At 30.6% G+C, this 21713-nt stretch overlaps 4 protein-coding genes across 11 annotated transcripts in view; 1 reads left to right on the plus strand and 3 right to left on the minus strand.

Annotated features, from left to right (window-relative positions):
* Positions 1–54: 54 nt before the first annotated feature.
* LOC100746625 (trichohyalin) lies at positions 55–4892 on the minus strand. The gene is made up of 9 exons (XM_003491557.4): positions 4175–4892; positions 3232–3699; positions 1895–3034; positions 1630–1791; positions 1364–1557; positions 1097–1280; positions 797–985; positions 604–724; positions 55–530 (listed from the first exon to the last, which is right to left on the minus strand). Exons 2-9 carry the CDS (start codon positions 3688–3690, stop codon positions 337–339), a joined length of 2643 nt encoding a protein of 880 aa, XP_003491605.1. The 5' UTR covers positions 3691–3699; positions 4175–4892; the 3' UTR covers positions 55–336.
* A 2041-nt stretch (positions 4893–6933) lies between these two features.
* On the minus strand, positions 6934–11301 carry LOC100746745 (cGMP-dependent 3',5'-cyclic phosphodiesterase). 2 transcript variants are annotated; one of them, XM_012388746.3, is made up of 12 exons: positions 11160–11301; positions 10771–10887; positions 9811–10052; positions 9553–9662; positions 9337–9476; positions 9079–9265; positions 8809–8990; positions 8555–8739; positions 8195–8459; positions 7819–8106; positions 7586–7731; positions 6934–7304 (listed from the first exon to the last, which is right to left on the minus strand). In XM_012388746.3, the coding sequence occupies exons 1-12, from the start codon at positions 11265–11267 to the stop codon at positions 7043–7045; spliced, it is 2232 nt and encodes a 743-aa protein (XP_012244169.1). In that variant the 5' UTR covers positions 11268–11301; the 3' UTR covers positions 6934–7042. The 2 variants fall into 2 exon arrangements, with proteins under 2 accessions (XP_012244169.1, XP_033178092.1); XM_033322201.1 differs by lacking the exon at positions 6934–7304 and having other exon boundaries at positions 7586–7700.
* A 197-nt stretch (positions 11302–11498) lies between these two features.
* LOC100746864 (centrosomal protein of 135 kDa) overlaps positions 11499–21713 on the plus strand; it is a 22734-nt gene continuing 12519 nt past the window's right edge. For 3 of the 6 annotated variants that reach the window (XM_012388742.3, XM_012388739.3, XM_033322192.1), the window contains exons 1-15: positions 11668–11798; positions 12016–12575; positions 12804–13104; positions 13248–13480; positions 13701–13893; positions 13968–14134; positions 14310–14505; positions 14601–14792; positions 14877–14974; positions 15057–15158; positions 15236–15472; positions 15636–15731; positions 16610–16839; positions 17172–17382; positions 17462–17577. In XM_012388742.3, coding sequence (XP_012244165.1) covers positions 12387–12575; positions 12804–13104; positions 13248–13480; positions 13701–13893; positions 13968–14134; positions 14310–14505; positions 14601–14792; positions 14877–14974; positions 15057–15158; positions 15236–15472; positions 15636–15731; positions 16610–16839; positions 17172–17382; positions 17462–17577 — 2561 coding nt within the window. In that variant the 5' untranslated portion in view covers positions 11668–11798; positions 12016–12386. The other 3 variants (XM_012388740.3, XM_033322190.1, XM_012388741.3) reach the window with 3 other exon arrangements.
* LOC100746985 overlaps positions 17575–21713 on the minus strand; it is a 7887-nt gene continuing 3748 nt past the window's right edge. The window contains exons 2-5 of one of the 2 annotated variants that reach the window (XM_012388748.3): positions 19641–19812; positions 19263–19456; positions 18841–19172; positions 17575–18772 (exon numbers count right to left, since the gene is read on the minus strand). In XM_012388748.3, the coding sequence (XP_012244171.1) occupies positions 18069–18772; positions 18841–19172; positions 19263–19456; positions 19641–19812 (1402 nt within the window). In that variant the 3' untranslated portion in view covers positions 17575–18068. Of the gene's footprint in view, positions 18773–18840; positions 19173–19262; positions 19457–19636; positions 19813–21713 lie in introns of those variants that run through there. The other variant, XM_024369463.2, reaches the window with a different exon arrangement.

Consider the following 21713-nt stretch of genomic DNA (forward strand, 5'->3'; position numbering starts at 1 on the left):
TGAAAAGAGACACAATAGTGATAATAATTCAAGTCTAATAAAATTTATTTCTCATTAAAAAGTCGCACTTTACTTAGTAAAATTAAGAAGATACATATAAATAAGAAAAAATGGTAAAATTTGGTTAGTACAATAAAAATAATATATGTCTATGATCGTTCTAAAATATAAAAAGTGAAATAGTCTTACGTTCATTGATATGTCAAGAACACATACATATTTTAATGATAATTACAATGTAACGTCATTTCTATATTACATGCAAGGTATGACAACTATCCTTGCTCCAAGTCACAATATAAAATCAACAACATTCGGTTTAACAAATTATGCCTTTTATTCGTTTTCCATCATGGAATAACGTGGTGGTGTCTTCCATATTGCACTGGACGTTCGTTGTAATCTACTCCTATCTATATTTTGAAACATTTGAGTTAGATCCGGTGTGCACTTTCTGCTACCAAAGAATTTATAGACTGCTCTCTCCGGAATATACCGTTGCATGGCAAGTTGATTTTTACGTATGTACGCTAAAATTGATAAAAAATCGAGTACTCTAGGCATTCTAATGTTTATTAACTCATTGAGTAAAACAATACTTACATTGTGCCCAATGTGGAATTGCGTGCTTTGGTTTGGATTCATCGTCTGATTCGTCGTCGTCAGGTTCACTGTCCAAAATGTAAGTGGTTGGACCACCGTGCTGTTTGGAGCCATATTTTATCTAAAATATTGAATGAATAATAGCTTGTGCTTTTATAACAGAAGAATGCTTTGATATTGTTTGTAATGTTACAAGCATCTGATGCTTAGTTCTCATTGCTTCAGCTGCAGCTTGTTGTTGAGCTCTTAATTCGGCTTCTTTTCGCCTTTCAGCTTCCTGTTCTCGACGTCTTTGTTCAGCTAATAGCCGCTCCGCTTCTTCTTGTTCTTGTAAACGTTGTAGGCGCTGTTGCTCTTCTTGCTTTCTTCTTTCTTCCTTTTCCTGCGAATTAATCCGACTGTAGCTTAATTTTCTATACTATATAAAAATCAATATCTTTTTCGGTATCCTTATTTCTGTACACATTTGTCTTTTAGATTATCAATTTTATACCTGAGCACGTTGTAACTGAGCCAAACGTTTCTTCTCTATTTCTTCGCGTTGTCTTTCTTGCATTTGTTGTGCTAAGCGTGCTTTTTCCTCTCTTTCTTTCTCAGCCTTTTGACGTTTTTCCATATCTTGCTTTTCTTTTGCCTCCCTGGCTAACTTATTTTTTAATTCTTTTTCTTGTCTTTTCCTTTATGTAAAGGAAATATATTACTCAGTAATGTGTCTACTGATTTAAAATTAAATAAATTACATTGATTAATTCTATTTTACCTTTTTCTTTCTTCCGTTTGAAGTCTTAGCGCCTCTTCACGTTTTCTCTTCGCATCCTCGTCGTTCAATTTTCTTTTCTTTTCCTCTACTACTTTATCCAGTGAATTACGTTTACTGACTGACTTTGGAGCTTGGATTAAAGATTCCACCGATGTAATAATATTTGTACGCGTTGCACTTAAAGCCCTATTGTGCTAAAATTAAAATACTACCATTTAAAAATCTTATAATATTAGATACTACTAATAGGAAGAAATGAATTTTACATTCATATTAGTTTGATTCGCTGGAGTATGAAGAACACGATTAACAGACATTGGCAACTGAGTTCTTATTTTGCTTAATGGGGTTGTCTTCTGTTGCTGTTTGTAGCTCATTTTCTCAACAGAAGCTAGTTTATTAACCTTCTGTTCTAATTGTAATTTATTCTAAAAATAAGATTGGAAACATAATTAAATTTGCAATCGATAAACAAAATTGACAAATACCTTGTTAACAAATTTTCCTTATAATAATTCTAATTCTAAATACCTCTTTATATTCATCGGCATCCTTATTCTGTTTTGCTAATGAAATTTTTTTGGCCTTTGCAAGCGACTTTCGCGCTAATTTTTGAACAACCGCTTTCTCTGTAATATTTGCATTTTCTGAAGCTTCTGTTTGTGCAGCAGCTCTAATAGCACGTGTTTTTGTTCTGGTTACTCTAGTTGGTGCATCAATATGAACAGCAAGCTTTGGAGTGTTCATGCCTGCCTGTTCGAATGCCTCGACTCTTTTTTTCACAGATTCCTTGGCATATGGACTGAACAGAGCATTCGATTTATACGTGTTTCTTATTTCCTTTAATCCTGTAATTGTACTCTTTTCCTTCAAAGAAGGTTTTGTTGGAGTATTAAGTATTTCATCTTCGCTCGATGTCATGGACCTGTTCTGCCGCTTTTGTCGCTTTTTAATTTCTTGTTTCTTAACATTTCCTTTAGACTTTTTCACTTCAGGTGATGACTCATCTTCTGTGAGTAATTCATCGAACTCTTTGTTTGTCATCGCTTCTTTTAGCTGCTGCATCTTCTCCTCCAAAGCTATTGACGACCGTGATGTAAATTTAGGTAATTTGGGAGACACAAATTCAGCCTTTGGTTCGACTGTTTTCTGTTCATTATTTTTTCCTATACTATTAGCCACGTTTTTATTAATTACTACAGTTTCGTTTAATTTTTTTGCCGATAAAGGTTCTAAAATTACGGTAGCGTTCATCATCTTCTGCGTATAAGTAGAATTGACGTTCATCGTCGAATTCATAATAGGAGTAGGTTTCTCAAGTGCGTCCTCGTACATTGAAGGTTCTTCAATATCATTTCCTGTTGGTGCAATTACTGTATCATCAATGATATTAGAATTTTTACCCTTTGTGTTTTCACTCTGCGTAAAAGTTCTCTTTCTATTACTACTTCTTGTTGTCATCGAAGACTTTAACGGTTCAATCTTTTCTGGCTGCAATGCATCTTCTTTTATAGACAGATGGTCCTGTGAAGTACCTGTGTTCTTCTGTGAAATTGTTTCGCTTAAAACACTCTGTTCTGTTTTACTATATTTTGTAGGGCCTTGCGTAGTTTCTTCATCTGAGCTACTTCTAGCACTTTTCTTTCTTTTAGATCGGCTTTCACGTTTCCTCTAAAAATTTAAAATACATTTAACAACGTTATAACAGAATTTATCTACACAATGTACATACATTAAACAATTAGATTTCAACATATTAATTAACCGATATCAAGCATTATTAGGTACTATATATAAAGGTTAGTATTGATTAGTAACATAAGATTTGGGGTAAGATTAAAAGTATTAAATTTCATCATAATACGAACATTTATATTACTGTCATCGTCAAGAGGTAACGGCCTTCGTAATTTTGTAGAAAGTGATATTGACTGCTGCTTTTTAATATTAGTTGCAGCCTTCCTTGAAGCCTGTCTTTTTGCTCTGCCAATTGTTGTCTCTACCACATCCCCAATTTTTGTATCTTTACTTTCTGTCTTATCATGTATTGCAATAGAATCTGATACTGTATTATCAATATTGATAATATCATTTTCGGGGATAGTCTCTATACGTTGAACACCTTTCTTCTTCAAAACTTTTGGCGTCTTTGTAATTAAAGGACCAGAGGCTGACTGTGGTATTTGAGCAATTAAACCACGTAAATAATCCAAAGTATCTTCAAGATTGTCGTTAATAGATTGTTTAACATCCAAGCAATAATTATGTATATTCGATATATCTTTGGCAATCATTGCTTTAATCCGATCCTTTGATCTAGTACCCATATTTAAAATCTACAAATAAATTCTTTATAAGCATTTAATATATACATTAAACTATACTTTTTTAGTAACACATACCATAATTCAATATTATTGTTGAAATAATGACATATATAACAATTAATACAAACACATTGTGCTAACTTAAGCAATTAACTTAGAAGCATACGTAAATTATTAAAAAAAAAAAATTTATATGAAACAATAATAAAATAATGAAGTAACATTTAGAATAGAAACTAGTTTAACTACACATATATACCCTTTTAACAATTCCGTTCTTATTAATTTTATTAAATTTACAGTGAAGCTTACAATTACACTAATGTCAATGAATATTAACGTATATGTTTATTATTACATCAAATAAAAATGAAAGTACTGTAATGAAAAATACAATGTACTTTAACGGAAATAAAATAAGTAAATAAGTAAATATATTATCATATAGTATTAATTATTATAATATTTATTAATATTTACTTACCTTTTACGTTTGCATAAAAACTACAAAATTGTAAATATAAACTTTTACAACAGAGGTAAAACAAGTCACAGAAATTAGTGTCTTCCAATGGCAAAATGCGTTAAACGAAGGGAAACGACAATCTCCATTTCGTGTCACGAGCGGGATTGTGGAAGTTTTGCCCCTCGAAAGTACATAACGACTTTTCAGTTTAATTTAAATCATTGCGTTTAACGCCATCTATTCTCCCGGGCGCACCATTTTTCTCTAGAATTTAAATCTCATCCGACGTAATTTAATTAGTCGAACAATTATCAATTTCTATAATTGTATCTTCACGTAAAATAATTTTCTGTTAGCGTCCGCGGTTGTAAAGATCACGATCAAGTATTGAGATATTTATACAATGGTGTACCACTATAGAAAAACGTTTCTCGCAAAATCAACTTACAAATCAACTTACAAGATACAAAAACGACGTTATTCTAAGCAAACGCTACTTATACGCGATGGAGACGTGTTTGAAAACTATGAAAACAGTGTGATTCTATTGGAAAAAAACCTTGTAGCGGCACATGAGCTAGAGGACAATGCAAATCATGTTGTTGTTTTGCCTCGGAGTATTAATATTGTTAGGATATATGTAGCGGCACACGAGCTAAAGGACAATTCAAATCATATTGTTGTTTTGTCTCGGAGTATCAAGATCGTTAGGATACACGTAATGTAATAATAAATAAACTCCGGGCAAAACAATGTCGCTGCTACGTGCAACCGTCGAACAAAGACGAATTTGAATTCGAACAAAGACGAATTTGAATTTTCCGATTTGAATTTTCCGACACTCCCCCGACCAGTATAAATAAACGGTTTCCATAACTTAACACAATTATTTGTTTACTATATTTACAATTCGATTACTAGAAACTATATAATATGTTTTAAAATCGGTATTAAAGTTGTATAATGATAATACGTTTAATGAATTTTTTTTGAAAGCTTTATTTATTATTAATGAGGCTGACTAAATTCCATATCTAAATCATTTTGTCAATTTCATTATTCATTATCACATCAAAGCATGTGTTTTTGTAAATCATATTATAACAATGTTTCCATATATGAATAAAAGCTTCACCGAAACTTTCTTATAGAAACGCGTATTCTTTCTTCTCTTTTAATTGTGCTTATAAAAAAAGGTAAACTAAAAAGTAAACTTTTGGAAAAAATAGCAATTTCTTTAATATGTAAAATTTAAAATTTTATTGTTATTATGAATTAATATTTGTATAATTTACATTATTATTATTTATAATATAAGCCTACAAGCCACTATAAAAGTCTATTAAGTTAATGTTTCTGAAGCTTTGTGGAACTTCAATTTATAATTTAATAGGTTAAAAAGAATTGGTGCAATTTGTACATTATATAACTTTAAATATTGATGAAAATAGAGGTGGTAAAATGGAAAATACAAATTTAGAAATGTAAACTAAATGTACAGCTCACTTTATGAACTATTATTAATAAAAACATTTACATTTTAAGAGATTATTATATTACAGTCATATAAAATATATGATTTTTTAAATTGCACAAATTCTTCTTACAAACTAATATATGCCACAAACTATATATTGTTACGTTTTTGTTTGGTTCGTTTTGGTTGTGTTGCCGTTAATTTTTGAATTTAGATTGTTGTTTGATGTTTAATGCGATTGGCAATTAAACTTTACGTTTCGGCTAACCTGCTACGCGCAGGAGTACTGGCACGAGAGAGGATTAAAGTTGGTGAAAATAAATGTTCGCTTAATCCTATTATATTATTAGACAAATATTCTCCACAACAAATGTTTATTCCAATTCTAATTGGGAATTGACAGAATTGTCGTTGAGATTTCGAATACTCGAAGTTACAATCGTTCGCGATACGTTTTCACTCTTATTAATTACAAGATTTTAATTTAATTGATTTTCAATAATCCACAAATTGACAGATGCAAACACGGCGATTAACAAAACTGACAAGAACTGGGAACTAATGAAACAAAGAACTAAAAACTAAAGAACTAAAGGACTACAGAACTTAAGAACTAAGAGCAAAAAAACTAAGAGCTAAAGGAGCTAAGAGCTGAAAAACTAAGGAACTAAAGAATTGAAAGGCAAAGGAACTGAGAAATTAAGAGCTAAAGGAACTGAGAACTAATTGCTATGAACAAAGAAATTACTTGCCAAGAATTGGGGAACTGATCGCCAAGAGCCAAGGAATTAATCACTAAGAATTGAGGAACTAATCACACAGAACTGAGGAATTAACTGCTCTGAGCTAAGGGATTATCTCTCTATCTTCTATGTCGCTACGCTTATTTATAATTAGGTCTACCGTGAAGGGGTCATTATGTGACAGATTATTCCATGGGGGTTGTGAGGCTCGAATTTGGTTTCTATACAAATTGTTAGATTTTATTTGAATCTCAAATTGAAACGCTCACTCGCGCTATTGGTAGTTTTAGTCTACGTTACGACGCGTGCGCAACGCGGGACGTGACAATATAATGTTCATATTTTCATGTATTTAATAACAATAGATAATATATCACAAAAAAATGTTAAATACTAAATACATATTTAAGGAACACGATTTTAAAGAATAAAATACTTATAATTTATAACATACTTATGTACATATATAATAAATATAACATTTCACTGTACATGAAATTTATAATAAACAGTTTTAGAACGCCTGCGTTCTTGCAATAAATAAATTTTTTAAATTTTTTGTATATCTAGTGATTAATAGGCCTTTTCTATTGCTTTTGAATTTAAAAAATCTTATGATTTATATATTTTAAAAACTTTTATATTCATGGTAAAAATATCGTGTATTTATTTTATTGTATACCTACTATTATTTGTTGTTTCATTTGATTCTAATTTGATAGTAGAATTTCTTGAGAAATCTGTATTACTTTGAGCATAAAGTTGTAATACTTCTTCCTCAAAAGTAGGATCCAGTAGGATAGCAATACCTTTTGTTCCTGCTTTCATATATTTTTGAAATATGCTTTTAGACACTTCCCATAAAGCTCGATTTTCTTTCAGCACGTCAACAAGTGGTTGTACCATTGGAAATAATGTAGAAAGATTACTAAGAGACAAAATAATAAAACAAATCATATGGAAGACTGAAATTAACTAAATAAAGAGAAAGGTTTATATATTAGGTTTATATATTCTACTGTCTTCACGAAACATCACTGTCTTTTTTAATTAAGAAAATCTTATCTCTTACAAAAATACTATTCTTCTTTAATTATGCTTGTTATGAAAAATAGATCTTAAATCCGATCTCTTGACTTTAAATGTATATTAAAAATAAAAGTATATACATATATTGTACAAAGACAGTTTCTTTTAAAATATACTTACATAAAAAGTGGAAGGACTATATTTGTAATGAATTGAACTTGTAGGTCTGGTATAGATGCTCGTTCTCTATCCATCATTTCTATGGGGGAACTACCCATACTTTTTTCTAAATCTCCTTGTGAAAAAAATTCATCATAAATTTGTTCCTAACGCAAAGTCAAAAAAAAAAAGCACATAAGCTCTTAAATATATTATTGTCTTCGAAATTTATCTAAACTTAGACCTCTACTCACTGCAGTTTTTTTAGAAACTTTCCACTGCTTAGTCTGATCACTAAGATCACAACATGTCATAAGCATATTAAGAAATAATCTCTTTCGTTCAGAGTCATTTTGGTCAAATTTACTTCTAACCATCTCTTCCTGTTTTCCTACCGTTCGAAAGTGGCATGCTAAGTCGGTTGCAAGTATATTATTTTTCAGTAGATCTAATGCTTCACTATACTCTTCACTATTAACGTTTTCAAATATATTGCACCCTTCTTTATTTAAAATGCACATGGTCTGCGCAAAATGATGTCTCTGTTAAAAGAGAGAATAATAAGTTATATTGTTATCACATTTATGTTCAATTCTTGTTACAACAGTTTTGTTCTTAAAGGTAATTTACCTCCATTACAGAACCTTCAGAACTATAAAGACTAGCTAGAACTGTAGAACGTTTAGTTTGAAATGCATTATTTGTCCCTCTATGATCTATATCATGACATAAACATGACACTAGAAAAACTAAAGCTTCCAAATGTGTCATATAATTCTCATTAATAAGATTTAAATTTTGTATTAATAAGTATCCAAAATGTGCAACAGAAAATGCATGTATCCAGTTATGATATGGTGCATCTCTGTATCCTTTCTTTACATATAATATAAATCTGTAATATTTGTATGAATTAATATTCTATTTTTGTAATGTTAATCTTATGTTAAAAGTTGCATAAGAGAACATAAAACTTGATAGTTTTATTACCTCGTTAAAGTTGATAATTTCAGTTTCCAATAATTAATAAGACCTAAATCATTAAACATTTTAATCGTGTAACAAGGCATATGTTTGTAAGGTACACCTCTAGGACTAAATTCAAATTTATTAAAATCTTTTATATTATGTTCATCCTTACAACCCAATATCTCTTGAACAACGTCTTCTTCCACCTGCATGCGTGATGTTTTATTGAAAATAAGAGCTGATGAAAAGCTCTGTATATTTTAACATAGTCTTACCTTCATGTGGTACATCATTATTTCGTTACTAAGCTTATTTCGTGCTTGAGCATCTTGCATTTTTTTATAAACAATACTATGCATTATAGAAATACCACAATAGATACTAAATGCTGTTGCAACTTCTTCATCAAAGACATCAAAGTATAATCCATCTTTTTTATTACAAAGCTGTGCAACTCCTATAATCACAGTCTTTTAGTTTAAGAAATGAAAAATTTAATTTTTATATTTCTATGTAATAAAATTTATAATACAATTTTTATTTACCTACAATTCCACTTTCATCTCTAATTGGAAAACATAAAATATTTCTAGTTCTAAAGCCTGTTACTTCATCTACACCACGATAGAAAAGAGGATGTTCATATGCATTTCTAATATTAAGCACTTTTCCAGTAGTTGCAACATGACCTGCTATGCCTTGTCCTATTGGTATTCTCATTTCTTTTACAGACTAAAAATAATTGTGTTTGTTTTAAATTTTACTTATGAGATGTAATGTTTCAGTTTGAACTTTAAACTCACTTCTTTCATAGCAATACCATCAAACACTTTAGCAACTAGATCCTGTTGATCAGGATCTAATAAAAATAATGAACAGCGTTCTGCATTTGTCAAGTTCCTGGCTTCAGCCATTATTTCTCTCAATAGATCAGAGAAATCTCCTATTTATTAATATGTAAGATGTAATAAATGCATGGGTTTTTAAAGTATTACTTATTTTAACTATGATAATATTACCTAAATGTAGGAAAAGTTTCCTAGAAACGGCAAGCAACTTTTGACACTGGTGTTTCAATCGAGTTTCCTCATAACATTTAAATGAATTTAGAAGAAATCTTAGGCAAAATCTACATTAAAGAAAAGATATTTAAATAGGTTGAAAAAAATATTTTTAATTCAATATAATTTTCATGATTTATAAAAATGCAATAATACATGTGTACAATAATGCTTTCTAAGATAATTAGTATTTCGTATAATAAAGAAGATAATTACTTAAAACATTCTTGTACTATTGCACATTTACATGTAGTTTCATTTTCTGTATCATTATCAATCAAAGAAACTAGCAACGCTATATGGTTCTGCTTAGGATGTTGTATAGGAATTGTTAGAAATGAATTTGATACTGGACATATTGGTTGAAGATGATGTAGTAATTCTTCATCAAGCATTGCTATATCCGTAGTAGTTGGCTTTCTGTTTTGTATAGCTTTACGTAAAACATTATTTGATACCTAAGAAAGATTATTTAAAATTATATACATAATAAAATATGAATTATTTTCATCAACTATTAGTTATTGACATATATAATCAAATATCTTGATTATTAAAATCTTTTGATCTAGTAAAAAAAATGATTATAATTTTCATATGCAATATTATATCTTAATTTTTATTAATTAACATAAATTTATTTTAAATTCTATCACTTGTATATATCTATAACATACTTTACAATGAATTAATTGCATTGTTTTGTCAAAAGAAGATTCATGTGATTTGATTTCCAAATAAAAGGTGAAATATGTGTGTGTGTATATGTGTGAGCTTCATAAATTCATGTAGATAATAATCTGAATTAGAACTTTTGCATAGTTCATTTGAAGTTTTATCACTAATGATTTGTTTTGTATGGTTTCTTTTATGTACATTTCTATGAATTCTATTTGAGGATTAGACACTGCTAAGCACTCTCTATTTGCAATATAGGACAATTCTTGAAACTACTAAGATTAAATCATTAAACTTAAAACAATGATACTTTCAAAATATATAAATTTTATTTCAAACATCAAATATTAAAAACTAAAAGAGTTTAGAAAAGTTCCTAAAATTAATCTAAAAAATTACAAATATTATTTATTTTTTATTACGATTGTATAAACATTAATTTGTAAAAGGTAAACAATCTTATTATTACAACTTATACTATAAATAGCTGTTACTTACAGGAAACCTTAATTCTCTATCTAAAATTTTTTCTCCTATTACATGGATTACCATCTCCTCTGATTCGACTAAAATTGGTATAAGAAAAGACAATTTCGTGTCTGTTGCAGTTTGTATCTACAATATTGGAAATTATAATTCAAACAATGTTTCTTGTACCACAAATATTTTAATAAATTTATAATGATTCAATTATAGCAAACAATTATATAAAATGTACTGTAATAGATGAAATAAAGCTCGCGTTTATATTTATTTTAGAAACATTTTTATAGGAAAATATCTTGATCGTCAAAATTTATTATTAATAGGAAATTCCGACTCTTTTAAGAAGAGACATGCTTGCCGCGAAAAATTGTACACATAAAAATGATGACAGTATTACTCACGTATTTGTTTAATTTTTGTTGTACTTGGGGATAAGAAAGACTACATAGTTCTTCTAGAAGCAAAAGAATTTGTTCCGTCTTTGGCATGTTGAAGTCGATTGAACTCATTTTTAATTAATTCCACCGTTTTTTTTTTTTTTTTTTTTTTTTTTTTTATCAGAATTAATACGAATCGTATGATTTAATCATATCACGATGTATCAGTCGTGTTTTCTTCAAATTTCATGTTTCGCGATACAACATAATAATCGTTTTTGAAAAAGCTCTGCAATTAGTTTAATGATTATAAAAGATATCTGTCTTGGTCATTTTTTAAATTTAAATTGACTATCAAAACACGGGACAATTACATACTGCGTAGAGTTACTGCAAACCTCTGCAGAGCTTTGCATTCTGTAGTAGAATTCTTCAATCATGAATAAACAAGTGACGTGCGCAACTAAGGTTTACATCTTATACCACTTTTAAAATTTCTTTTCTTTTCTTTCTGTTTAAAATACATTTTTCTCATATAGGAATTTAATGTTTACAATATACTTGATATAACGTAATTATTATACGGTTCCTTTTAAAATATTTCAATTGTGTTTAGACTATGTCACACTTCATAAAACATTCAAATGTAAATAAAATCATACTGTACAAATGTATGTAGCTTGAATGTCTGTTCTAAAATGTATTATAAGTGCTACTTTATTGCTTAATCATTAATTGTTAAATTATGTAAATTACTATAATCTTTTTGAACGCATAAATTGTAATATGTACAACATTCGTAAACAATATTTGCATTCTATAATGTTGGTAACACTTTTGAATAATATTTATGCCTAACATGATGCGTCTTTTGTTCCAGAAAAAATATAATAATGTACAAGGTTGTTCACGTAATTAATAGAGAATGGTGCAAGTGTTTAATAAAAAAATCATGGCTGTTTTAAAAATGGAACATTTTGTAATGGAGTTGCTGATTTAATGAAGAATGATGAAATGCTGTTGTAATATCTTGGTTATATTACAATCAGTTATTTGAGAACGTATTATTTTATTAATTATATGTTAAAAAAATGATTTTATAATAAATTTCACATAAGTGTAATTAAGTTCCAAAAAAAGAAGCTGCAATTATTTTTAGAACATAAGTTGTAAGACAAAATAATCTAAAAGCGTTATTTATCGTACATTTATGAAATAGAATAAAATAGATATTTTATAAAATTTACAAAAATGAGTATGGAAGATGAATGTAACGTAGCTGCAAGATATCGAACTGTCCGCAAGCATTTAGACAGTTTAGGATACAAACAAGCACTTACATTAGATTCACTTCCTTTGATAGAAAAGTTATTGGCTGATTTGATACAAACAACAGAAAGCTTAAAGCATTTTAAAAGCATTGCTCAAGAAAATATCGAGGTCTGTATCTTTGTAATTTAAAATCTTTTACTTTTAATTTTAATATAAATATGTATTTCTAAAACACCCTTTGTATGAAACAATGAATATACCATTTATACAATAATCAATTAGGGAAATATGAAAGATATTTTAATATCTTTCGATCGAAAGATAATAAAGAGAAAATTATATTATTAGATTTTGTTATTATATTTACATAATTTAATATTTGTATCATATAAATAGGCTTATACTCAGTTACAATCAACAATTGATCCATACAAATGTGATAATGTAAGGCTGGTGCAAGAATGTAACCAGCTTCACTTAGATTTGATAAAAGAAAAGGAATGTCATCAAAAGCAGATTAAGGACCTGAAGAAGGAAATATATAAATTAGAGCGTGAATGTAATGATCTTCAACTGGCATCTTCTCGGAATTTACATAGGATTAAAGAGCTAGAAGCTCTATCTGCTAAGAAATCAAAAAGAATTTTGGAACTCCAAGGAAAATGTTTAAAGCCATCCGTCAGTAATGTTGGCCTAGGTAAATTACTTTTCATTTTTTGATATGTTTGAGATTATTCTTTTACAAGATGTTCGTGATTCTAGAATACGACTTTAGAATATGAATATGTAAAATTAAATGCTTTTAAATATTGTCAAATTGTTATTTTTTTACCATTACAGTTTCTAAGAAACGTCCTGTTTTCCCACTACGAAGACCAGTTATAGAAAGTGAACCGTTACCAAAAACAGGAGTTAAAGTTACTCCGTTACCAAATTTAAGTGTGGCAGAACCAAAAATTGTTGATTTATTAAGCATGGCAGATCATAAGATGAATTGTTTGAGTCATGAGGTAACAAAATTGAAGGGAGATCTCTCTTTACAAATCGACAATGTACAAACATTAAAAAGTCAGGTATATTACTGTTAAATTACATCTGCATGAGTTTAAATTGCTCCTGTTTGCATGTAAGAAAATGTATATAACATATTGAATATTTTGATTACTATTAATTAGAGCTAACAGTAAAGGATGTATAGGCACTAAATATATGCATGTTTATTTAAATTTGTAAAAATTGATAAAAATTGGTAATAAGAATAGATACAAGTATACTATAGAAATATGTTTATAGCTAACTATGAAGGAAAAAGAAATTTTGCGACTGAAGAAGATGTTAGAAGGAGGTAGACCGTATCTGGCTGTTTCTAAAGATTGTGCTTGTAAAAAAGCAGAAAGCAGTTTTGTAATGTCCAATTATAACATAGATGGTAATGAATTAAAAGTTCTTCAACAAGAAAAATTGGAATTGGAACAGCAATTAAAAGGTAATCAAACTATGTTGTCTGTTTAATGTAAAATTAAGAAAATTCCTTATGTACGTAACTATATTCTATTACAGAAGCTTTAAATAAACAACACGATGCTATGTCTCAAGCACTTAAACTTGCTGATCGAAATGAGGAATTAGAAAAGGAATTAAGAGATATAGATCACATAGCATTAGCTGTAGAAGCTGATTGTAATTCTGCAGTTAAAGAAAACAATAGGAGAGTTTCTAAATTGCAGGTAATAAATCTTTATAACGTTTTTAAAGACTACACCCTAATATTTACAATAATAATAATAATAATAATAATAATAATAATAATAATAATAATAATAATAATAATATAATAATATCGTAATTAATAGTTACAATTTATTGCATTATAATTATTTTATGGAATTTATATTCCTGCAGGAAAAATTAGAGAATGTAATGGCACGAGTACACGCATTAGAAGCTGAATTAACTGTTGAGCGTAGAGAAGTACAAGAATTGAGAGCAGATCTAGAAGCTTGTAAGCTGGAGAAACATACTATTGAACGTACTTTGGAATCTACATTAGATGAGAAGAAACAGATGACTGACAGGATAAATGAGCTAACAGTGATTGGTAAACAGAACTTTTATTTTCATATGACGATTATAAATATAATTAAATAGTTTCATAGTTAATCAGTATTGCTTTTTCTTTTAATAATATTATAGAAAAAAATTTAAATGATGAAATCGAAAGATTGATTAAGGAAAATGAAAAACAAAGACAAGATATTATTCAATTACAATATAGTAATAAATTATTAAAGGAACAAATAAATAGAAGGGAAATATTATTAGACGATGTCGGCATAAATTTGAAAGATGCTAAAGAAAAGGGACGAAAGAATGATTATGATAGAGGTAAAATTATAAAATATAGAATATAATAAAAAAAATAGAGTAATTCTATATTCAAAGATTTATCAATTTATTAAAAATCATCAGGGCAAGGTAGAACAGAATTTCAAGAAGCATATAAAGGAAGAGATCTTCTTCAAAGTATAAACGATGCTGGATATGAAAAAGAAATTGAAATAAATGATGTATGTTTCATGAAAAATATTTCTTTCGTGCACGATAGTTTGGTAATTATAGAAATATATTAACTAGTATTTACTTTATCAGTTACAACAAGCTGTGGAGCAACTAAGAAGGGAACGAGATTTTTATAAAAATGAATACAAGAATATCAAGGATAACTATAACAAAACGATTGAAAAAGACCATGTAAAGTGTTACCCGTTTCCTTTCGCACAGTTTTCTTTAATACATATGTAATATTTTATCTTTATTTTTAAAAATAGGTTGACCTATGGTCGCGAATACGAGAATTAAAATGTGAGTTAAACGAAAAGGAAAATGCATTAGATGAATTACAGCGAGAAAAGAAAGACCTGCATCGTGAGAAAACAAATTTAGAAACACGTTTACAAACTTATAAAACTGAACATAAAGCACCTTATCGACCTTGCAATGTATGCAAACGTAGTGTTGGCTGTAATTGTTCTCCTCCGTTAATGAGAGACGTTAGCAAGACAAAGGTAAAGGGTGTGAATAATTTTGTTGCAAAAATTGCAATTCAGAAAATTGTTATTAAAATTACTTTATAATTAGAGAAAATCCTCATAGCTTTATTTGAAATGTTAAATGAATACAATGTTTTTAAGAATTTCTAATTAAATTTATAAAAGTAACATTTTTTAGAATATTATTGAACGTCTGGAACATGAACGGGACATTGCACGGGCAGATGTTGATCGTTTAATTGAAGAACGCGATGCATTACGTGAAAGATTAAAGGTAATTCGTAAAGTTTATTTATTGGTGAATATAGGTAAATTTGTTATTATAAATGCTCCTTATCGTGTCATATGAGAACATGTTATCCACTTAACTCGGAGAATATATGAGAATGGTAATAGCATACGTGTACGCTTGCTACTACAATCAAATGTCGTTTGTCATCTATGAGTTATTGTTAGAAATATAATTAAGCGAGAACACAGAGCGGTTTGACTGTCGCTGAAGCACTTTAAATTTGATGTCACGACAAGGAGAAAACAATCGTCGAAAAAGCGAATCCCGCGTTTTCGACCGACAATTTCATGTACTTGCGCGCTCTCGAAGCTTCAAAGCAAGTGAGCACACCCGGTTCTGTTTTCACATGTAGCTAATAACATTTTCTTAATAACCGATATTTTGCATTGTGCTTATCCGAAATGTAATTGCGACGTAATATTTTTTTTTTATTTATCTAAAATTGGATTTAACTGCCGAAGTTGTCGGCGAATTACAATAGAATTGTTCACATTCTTATAAACATCGAGGCTTCTTTTTTTTTTATTTCGTCCGGTAATTTTCACTTTTAACATATTAAACATTTTCTTCTACGCCGTACTTGAAAAATTATTTACAATCACATTCTACAAATTGAAATTCTATTATCTATCTGATTTCGGATCGCTCTTCTGTGAGTACGTTGAATATGAGAATATGGAACAAGGAGAGTAATTAAGATACAATAAGACACCTCACAGAATTCGTATTTGGAGAGACCAGTTTTAAAAAATGCAAATTAATTCAGTTCTCGTACTGCAGTGGCCGAATCCCTTCGGACTTGTCGGCAAACGGCAGTAATTTCATATATGGCAAATTCATTATGGAAATTTGTAAATTAGATGGCTGCGGAAGCACATACATCTGAACAACGTCGTCTAAAAGAAAACTTGACCGACGTTGAAACTCGATTGAAACAGATAGAAAAGGAACGACAAGAGCTTTTACTTACGCAAGGAGCACGAAGAGCAACTATCAATGGACTAGAGGATCAATTACAAGATTTGCGAGAAGAGTTAAAACGGACTAAGCAAGAATTAGGAACTCAAAGAACACAATATTTTCAACTTCGGTATTACTTATTAGGTTGTCCGAAAAGTGTCTTTCTTTCACAAACACGTTTTTTACAACGATGCATCCTTATACAAATATGAAACTTAATCTGTCGAACGTTGTGATCTTTATTTTGATAGAACAAAATTGATCATACGTAATTCAATAAAATAATATAAAACGGAAAATGTTGTGCATCCATTATTTCCTTATAAAACGAAAGATACTTTTCGGACGACCTAATATTTTTCATGAAAGAAAAACTTTGTAGAGAATATAACACAGAAATATTTCCTTATGATTTTCTTTAGTATTCAGTAGATACATATACATAATTAATAAATATGATAGAGCTCTACAAGATCAAACGGATCAGGCTTTGGGAGATGCTCAGAATCAATTGACACAGTCGGAGTCCGAACTGAATAAGACGTTGGACCGTAATAGAACGATGGAACGGCAGCAGTTGGAGTTAGAAAATCAAGTGGAAGAATTACAACAAGAAATTAACAATCTTAAAGCAAATATGACACATTTGGATCACGAAAAAGATCAATTGCTAGTGAGTAATAGATACAATTATATTGCAAAGTATCCAACGACACTTACGTATGATGTAATGAATAAGTGAATTTTGTTAGATGGTATTGGACGAGAAGACAGAAAGGATAGCTACTCTAGAAAAAGAAATTCTGATGAAAGAAGAACAACTAATAGGAAGCGAGCAACAGATTCACGATCTGCAACACAAAAATCAGTGAGTATCGTATGTATTTATAAAATTTGACACATTCTAGAAAATCTTATCAGCTTTCAGAAATCTAATTACTATATTCTAAAAGAGACACCATAAATTGTATATATTTACAAAACATTGGCAGTAAAGGTGATATTTAATTATTAGATTTGACAAAAGTCTTTTCGCATACATTTATAATAGAGTAATACTAAGAATAAGTACTAGAATTATATTAATACGAGTATATCTGCATAACAAATTTTAAGACGGTATAGACTTAAACTATGGAATTAAACGAAAGATTTCATAGCTCTAGGATATTAAATAAATAGAAATTCGAGGAATTTACACGAGATTGTTGAGAACATTTCACGCGCAGCCTTTATACAACGTTATTTACACATAATAATCTAAAAAAAAAAAAAAAAATAAAAAAAAGTGCATATCAAATAGCTCATTTTATCATTACCATATTATTATTGCTATTATACGCAGTCTGACCTCTTTGCTTAAAAGTTTATCGACTTTATTCTTCCATTGAGAAACTTAGCTAAACTTACTGTGGGTGGCTGACAGCCACCCAGGGAGAAGAGATTATTACTTTCTAACTCAGAAATTTGTGGACCGTCCGTGATTCTTTTGTATCCGGGTCTACATTCGCATCTTGCCCTTGGCTCTGATCCTTCGTTCTTCCATAAGCTCTGTTTTGGCATTCTTCGTGCAACCAACCATTCTCCTGCAGTACACGGACCTTGTGTATATAATTTGTAACAGGTTTTATTTATTTCCACCATTCCGGGCGTAGATTCGCAGCTATCGTTAATTTCTTCGGAACATTTTTTCGAATCGGTCAGTATATTTATACATCCACATACTCCATTGTAACTGATTCCATCAACAGATGGTCGTATATTATAATCATATAAAACAACTTGTCCGTTCGGACATGGTCCTCTGGTTCCTATTTTGTAACACGTCTTTTCTTGTGAAAAATACAATCGACCCCGTTTACAAGGCACAGGAATACAAGTGGTCGAATTTATTAGCATATAGCCGTTTTCACAAGGTCCTTTTGTGTAAAGTCTGTAGCAAAATCCATTTTCATAGAGAACATGACCTGGCTTGCATACACACTTGGCTTGAACTATTTCTTCATTGGTTATCGTGTTTGTTACAATAAAGTGATGCCCTTGCGGACATGGACCGATACCGCCTGTGTTAATAAACGAGTACAATATAATAATGTAAAGTAACAATAAATAGTAGAAAAATTGATAGTACCTAATTGATAACACATCGCAGTTGGTTCATGGTAATGAGGTAATTCAGAGTGACAGCCACATACGCCACCTGGTAAAAATAATTCTCCAGGTTCCGTACATGGGCCTTTAGTGTAATGTTCGTGGCAACCACCCACACTACCCGCCCAGTGATATCGTCCAAGTTCTCCATTTCTAGAGCAGGAACATACCGTTAATCCGTCTTCGTCTATAGCAAGGAGTTCACCTTTTGGGCATGGCCCTTTGCTATATTTGGGGTAACATTTGCCATCCCTAGGCCAGTAGACTTCTCCTTTCCCCGTACATGGCTCTGGATCATGACAGACACCCCACCTTTATTAAAAAATAAATTAAATTTAGAGGGAAACTTTTTATGTTAGTTACGCTGTATGAAGATCTGTTAGATTCGTTATATCGTAATACCTAGACTTGCCAGAAGTCTTTGCAACGGGTGCAAAAAATTGTCCTTTCGAGCAGGATGCTCTCGTATATATTTTATGGCAAAGAGCGTCTCTAGGAGATTGCACGGTTCCTGGAGGACATCTGCATTCAGCTACAGTTCCACCTCTACCTGCAGCTGGACCTAGTTCCATTGTTTCTGGGCATGGTGCACCAATCTGTCAAACAAGCCTATAGTCTATTAAATTATAATTATAGATTATTTATTATATTTCCCGACCAAGTAAACTCAATGTCGGTCGGTTAAGTAAAAAAAGAAAAAAAACACGAGAAGCTGCTTTTCTAATGTACATTCTATTAAGAGAACTCGAATGACTCTGTAAAGAGAAATGCAGCACCTGCCTGGAATATTTTGTAACACTTTCCATCCGGCGGCCAAAATAACAATTGCCAGCCACGTGGTTGAGCGGCGCAGGGATTGCTTGACGGATCTGCCCATGGTGGAGGCATTATCGCTGACTTAACGCGAACAATCGACGCGAACCAGATAATTACCAATACATCTGGTAAAGCGCTGAAACGCATTTAATGAATTCATGTTTAGTTGAAATTGAAATTCACGTATAAGATATTAAAATGGCATTCTAAAGTGTTTAGGGATAACATACATACAACAGGTTTGCTACACGTTTTTAGAATTTAAATTAGAATTTGTAAGGAATTTGTGAGGAATTATATAAAATGACATTATAGGAAAATAAGGTTTCAGATTTTATCTCGGTCGAGCACTTGAAACCGGGAAATACCGATTGCGATAGAAAATGTTATCGCGTATTCGTGTCTACGTATGTCAAAATCGAGGGTAGTGGTAGAACAGAGCAAAAGCACGACAGAAATAAAATGACCATACTTTCACTGTTTCACTATGGCAATGGCATTGTCCCTGGTGGCAGGGCTCGAGATGACGACATGCATGTAGAATAAGAATACCATTCTCTATATATGTGCCGTATAACTGTTGCAAACTGAAAGCAAAAACACTTTTCTCTTTTTTCTCTTTTGACTTTACCCATTTGTAGACGGAACAAATAACTTTAAACGACATTCTTGAACTAGATTGGAATCGGTAATTTTGTAAAATTAAGCTTGAACGTATTAAAATTATTTGGTAGAAGTTGGAAGTTTTTCTAAAAATAGAAACGTAATATAGGCAACGAACGTTTTATCACATCGATTATGAACCATTGAAGATCATGGTGTATTCGATCCTGGCGATTACGCGCGCTTTTCTTCCCAAAATCAAGGAAACGATTACAGGATACAAGAAACCTTGGCACTTAGATCCTGATAATTGCTAGACAAACTTTCCTCGATGCAATAACTTTCTATTGCGATAACAGAACGAGTTTTGCCGATTGCTCACTAGTGTTTTATTAATTGCGATTCTTAATTTATTGCGCTCTGTTTATAGACTGGTGTTTCGAATAGAATCGTGGTACTCTTGGTTGAAGAAAACGTTTGATTCGTTATTTGACAGCGTAGAATAGTATTATTGGAATTATAGAATTACGTAAATTACGTAAATTACGTAAATTACGTATATGTATATTCTAACGATCTTCGTATTTATGGACAATATTATGTAAACATCGATGAAAGTTTTAGCGATAAACAAAATGGGATTATTTCACGTGGTTGCGGTTTGTAGGAGCTGCTCATTAAGGAAAGTCGCACGGTCACCGGAGAACTATCGCGGAATGTCGAGCTTCCTTTTCTTCCTGTATAATTATTAGTCTTCATTGTCAAACTGGTGTGACCACTTGGCGCAAATAAAAAGTGAGAGTACTAGAGATTTAGTAAGGTAAGGCAATCTCGGTTACGCATTCTCTTCGTACACGTGCCTTGTTCATAGCCACACAAATAAATATAATATAGATATATTACACGTACAACGCTCTATTATTAATTATTAATTATTAATTTGCTTAATTATTTGACAAGCTTCGGAATTTAGATGTAGAATTTCCGTTAATTTACAGCTAAATTTACAACTAACTAGAACGAATCGCACATCCTACGCTTCACTTGGATTTGTTGAATTTTCAAAAAATTATGTCAGTACCGTTCAAATATTTCAATTCTGTTTATCCAGGTCCTTAGAAGAATCAAACAGAATCAGACTCGAAATCTCTAAAGTCTGCGTTAAACATTCTAAAGAGAAATAAAAGCTTTCGTAGAAAAAGAAGGAGAAATAGTATCCATCATTGTAGATTATATTTATAGCCGAGGGTTAATATCTGTGTCGATTAATTACCGGAATAAAGGGGATATCAGTGAATAATCTCATAAGCGAAAAGTAAGGATATTTCTATTCGAATGAGACGTAGGATTCGCGTCGATTCATACGATCATTCGTAGGGTCAACGCGTTTTATTAATTGCTTTTGTTAATTACTTGCTGAGAAACTGGGGGGGG

The sequence above is a fragment of the Bombus impatiens genome, unplaced genomic scaffold (assembly GCF_000188095.3).
Source record: "Bombus impatiens unplaced genomic scaffold, BIMP_2.2 scf_0581, whole genome shotgun sequence".
Classification (NCBI taxonomy): domain Eukaryota; kingdom Metazoa; phylum Arthropoda; class Insecta; order Hymenoptera; family Apidae; genus Bombus; species Bombus impatiens.